The sequence below is a fragment of the Brassica oleracea genome, chromosome C6 (assembly GCF_000695525.1).
Source record: "Brassica oleracea var. oleracea cultivar TO1000 chromosome C6, BOL, whole genome shotgun sequence".
In the NCBI taxonomy this organism is placed as follows: Eukaryota; Viridiplantae; Streptophyta; class Magnoliopsida; order Brassicales; family Brassicaceae; genus Brassica; species Brassica oleracea.
In genome coordinates, this window is record NC_027753.1 from 4360530 (window position 1) to 4364970 (window position 4441).

At 32.8% G+C, this 4441-nt stretch overlaps 1 protein-coding gene across 1 annotated transcript; it reads right to left on the reverse strand.

Annotated features, from left to right (window-relative positions):
- Positions 1-2679: 2679 nt before the first annotated feature.
- On the reverse strand, positions 2680-3126 carry LOC106297270 (F-box protein At2g35280-like). Its single transcript, XM_013733546.1, has one exon. It carries the CDS (start codon positions 3124-3126, stop codon positions 2680-2682), a length of 447 nt encoding a protein of 148 aa, XP_013589000.1.
- Positions 3127-4441: the final 1315 nt, after the last annotated feature.

Sequence of the window (4441 nt, forward strand, 5' to 3'; positions counted from 1 at the left end):
GATTATATTACTAAAGATTCAAACTTTCTCCAAAATATCAATGTATTTTTAATAGAAAACAAGATATGATCCATGTTTTTGGTCTAAAACTATTTATAATAGCTTAAAACTCGAATCGGGTCAACCCGACAAACCCGGGTTTGACCCAAGAACAAATGGGTAACTTGATTTTGATATCGACCGCGGACGGGCTCGGTCCGCGGTCGTGGCCTGCGGCCAATCCACTCCAACAATGACCTCTCGGGTTGAAATCCGCGGACTGCACCAGTCCGAAGTTTGTGCCCGCAGTCCGTCTGCACCAACCTCGACCTCACTGCCTCGAATCCGCGGACCGCTATCGTCTGCGCCCATCGTCCGCGGATTGACCTTCCACTACTGTGGACTGACCTTGTCCACGGTTTCAGTCCGCGGCCGACCTATTTCCATGGTTTTTGTCATGTTTGCTTGTCCAAATCTCCAAACTTCAACCTGAGCCTCTCCAAACCTGAAATACCACATATGCATATGCTATGCACATAATCAAACTCTAAATGCATCCTAAATGATCTAAATGAGTATGAAAATGATAGGTAAAACATGTAAAATCTCATGACATCAGTAGATACTTGAGATATTATGTCGCATATTGAAAAGTTAAGAAATAAAAGTCTTTATTTCATTTTCTTGCAAAAAATGGTTTGAGAATTAAATATGATCAATTTCCTGTAAAAACAATCCTAATGTTCTATATATATACTAGAGGGGTGCCCGCGCTACACGCGGGATTGTTGATAATTATTTTTGTTTTAAATGTTTTTATTTTATTTTTAAGTGTGCCATTTTGTCATTTTAGTTTCATTTTTATTAAAGGTGGAATAGTACACTATCAATAACTGTTACAATTGTGAATTCACTAAATTAGTTTAAAATAAATGAAAAAGATCATATCTAACTAATATTATTTTTTAAAATAAGTTAAATGTTAAATCATATGCAAACATTCTTAACAATGATTTTAATAAATTAATATGATATAATAATATGGTGTCTTTTTTATTAGTTTTCGTTAAGGATATGTTTATAATTTAATCCCACTAACTCTACTGAGGAAAGTAACTTTATTACTAATCGCAAACACAAATTATTATTTAGAGTAGGAAACTGATGCTAACTTTTGCCATTATTTAAACATAAATAAAAAGTAGATTTTAATAAAAAAGTACAAATTTCCTCATTTGTTTGTAAAAAAAAGCATGAATTGCATCGACTCATTTTTGTGCCAATTTGTGCTAATTTCGTTCTCGTTATTTGTGGTTTTACTTTGGGATTTTTTTTTTAATTTGAAAAGATTTTGTTCGGAAGAGTATTGGGTAACAATTTATCTGAAAAAATTGAGTTGTATTATTGGGTGATAGTGGTTTTTTTGTTTGGTGAAATTTGGGTCCATAGTTGTTGTAGGCCTCATTGATTTAAGCCTTTAGAAATGAACATGCTTAGCAATTGTCAGTTTGTTTCTTACTTTTGTTTTAAGTAAGACGATTGGGCCTTCATTATGATATGAACGGCGGTTTATTGTAATTTGGGTTACATGGGTTAGCAAATGAATTAGGGTGATTTATGGGTTTAATGTATTTGGTTTGTCGTAGTTCTTTTTTGTTGGCGTGCATGTCATCCAGGTTTTTAATTAAATATTATATGGATTGAGTTTATTATAATTATTATAGATAATTTGAACCCAATAGCTAAGAGCACCCGCAATGGAACCTCTTGTCAATTTTTTAGCTCCAAAACCTAGGTAAAAATTAATAAAAAAATTTGATGGGTCCCGTAATATATTAAGGGTTGACCTCTTCATATCCTTCTTTAAGGATCAATTCGGTTGGATTATTGTAACTGTTCGCGGACCCCGCTGTTAGGTGGCGGTCCGTCATTGGTTATTTTTTTTTCAGCTGAAAAAAATAATAATAATAAAAAAGTAAAAAAAAAAATTTCTAAAGATTCTTAACCGGATATTACAGTTGCGGATGGTCTAACTAACCAAAATTCACAAACTAAACCAAGTTCTCATTCTCTTTCCCCTTTTTTCTTTCTATCTCTACCCTCTCTTAAAAACTTATTTTGGTTTTTGGTTATTTTACAAATAACCCTTTTATTATACTAATAATGTAAATAGCTGGTTGATTGTTTTATGTTCTTGTTATCTGACATTGGTGGTTGGTCATTTTTTTGGTTCTTGTTATCTGAAGAGCTGGTATGTAAGCTTTATAAACATTGAAACGTATTATTTTTAAAACAGAAACAGAATCAGCAAAAATGAGGGGGTACAACGGAAAGACAAATGGCACTTGGGAGATTTTTTTTTTTGATGATAGTTGTGCGGCTACATTGTGACTCAGAGGAAGCAAATGAATTTCTTCATTTGTATTAGAGTATGTATAGTTTGTTAATTGGTTTGGTTAGTTAGAACCGGTTTATACCAGATAGCTTATATATGTTGTATATAAACACTTTGTACATGTCATTTACAATTAACAGAAACATTATTCATTTTCTTATCTTGAGTTCATCTTCTTCTCTCTCAAGAGAGTGTGAGCTCTGATCGTTTCTGTTCAACTTCAATTCCTCTAATAATTTGCTTGTAATGGTAACACTGCTCGCACCGGTTGTCCATGTCGTTGCGATGGCAGCTTTCTGGCGGCATCACACGTTGCATGTTGATGCGATATCTTTCCTTGATAACAACAGATATCTTTCTGTGTTAGTTTCCCACCCAAGGCTGGGGAGTTTGTTTATGCCTTCCTCTATATTTCCTCTGCACAACAAAAGAAGACCGTAAAGATAAATCCCGTCGTCGTACAAACCGTTTGCCGCTTGCTCGAGGTGGAAGAGGCCTTTTCCGGTTCTGTTGCATTGGAAGTATTGTACGATGCCCTCTATATAATGAGCTTGTGGGTTTCCGTAGTCTCGGCATTGCTTCATGATGCACCCGTATATACTGAGAGTTTTGAGAGGATGGGTGGTGAACATTCGGAGCTTTAGGTGTTTGTATAGCTGACCTAGCTCTTCAGTTGTGATATTACGGCGGCCATCGATGATTTTTAACTGAGAAAGTATTCTTCTCCAATCTCTGTTGTATTGATCAGTCATTTTTAAGCTTAGTAAGTGAAAGTGTGTAATGATAGCGATAATCTCTGAGACCCTTATTATATAGGAGCGTCGGGTGTTTTCTGTAATTATTTATTCATACTCATCTTGAATGCGTGTGTGAGGTTTTAATGATTAGAGCCGTTGTTTTGTTTTTAATTAGTGGGACGTTGTGTGTCTCTTGTAATTAACGTGTTCCGTTAATCTTCAAAGCTGACGTTACTTTCGAGTTATGGGTGATATTATGATAGGTAGATGCCGGAATTCAATCCAAAATAGTCTCATACTCATTTTATTTTATTTTATGGCAGCTCTGTTGGTTTTTTTCTTTAATTTTAATTGTATATTAGGCTTAATGGTTGGCTGTGGAAATGTATATTAGTAAATATGGGCTGAATTTGTTTATAAGTTGATGTTTTTTTTAAAGAAAATATTAATCATGGAAAGTAGCTGAACTTATAAAGTTGTTTAAATATGGTATATTTTATTGGAAAAATCTAATCTTGGAAAGTAGCTGAAGTTTTTAATTTAATGTTTATATTGATATATTTCCTATAACTTGTAAAGTTGTTTTAGTATGGTAAAGAATTATATGATCGGATTATTTAAAAATGTTATCTCTATCATGGAAAGTAGCTGTACTTTTAAATTTAATGATTATAATGATAATTCATACAACTTATAAGGTTGTTTAAGTATGGTATTTTTTAAGGAAAATCTAATCTTGGAAAGTAGCTGAAGTTTTAAATTTAATGTTTATATTGATATATTCCCTACAGCTTGTAAAGTTGTTTTAGTATGGTAAAGAATTATATGATTCGATTATTTAAATATGTAATTTTTATCATGGAAAGTAGTTGAACTTTTAAATTTAATGATTATAATGGTAAAATCTAATCTTGGAAAGTATTATATGATCGGATTATTTAAATATGTTGGTAATAGCTATACTTTAAATTGTTTTAAAGTAGCCAACAATAGTCGGATTTTATTTTTTTCTGTTTTGAAAATGGTATTATAAACTATCCAATCATAGTGTTTGTATTTATAATTGAATATAGTTTGGTATAAGACGGTACGTGTCGGTTGTAATTGGTTTAGTTAGACCGTGGACACTCAGATTAGATATAATTGTGGTAGAAGCAATTTGGTGTTAAAACTCAAAGCTGCTTTAATAAAGATACATGATTATCATATAAGTGTTCTTGCTTGGAGAGACGCCTTTTTCCAGAAATTTCAAAAAAGAGTATATGTTTTGGATTATTGTTGTCGCCGATTTGATTCTACTGTAATCTAGGAGGCAGCATAAGGTGGAGAA

Bases quoted from the DNA above. Each gene is read 5' to 3' on its own strand.
- LOC106297270 (XM_013733546.1), bottom strand. From the start codon at position 3,126: ATGACTGATCAATACAACAGAGATTGGAGAAGAATACTTTCTCAGTTA.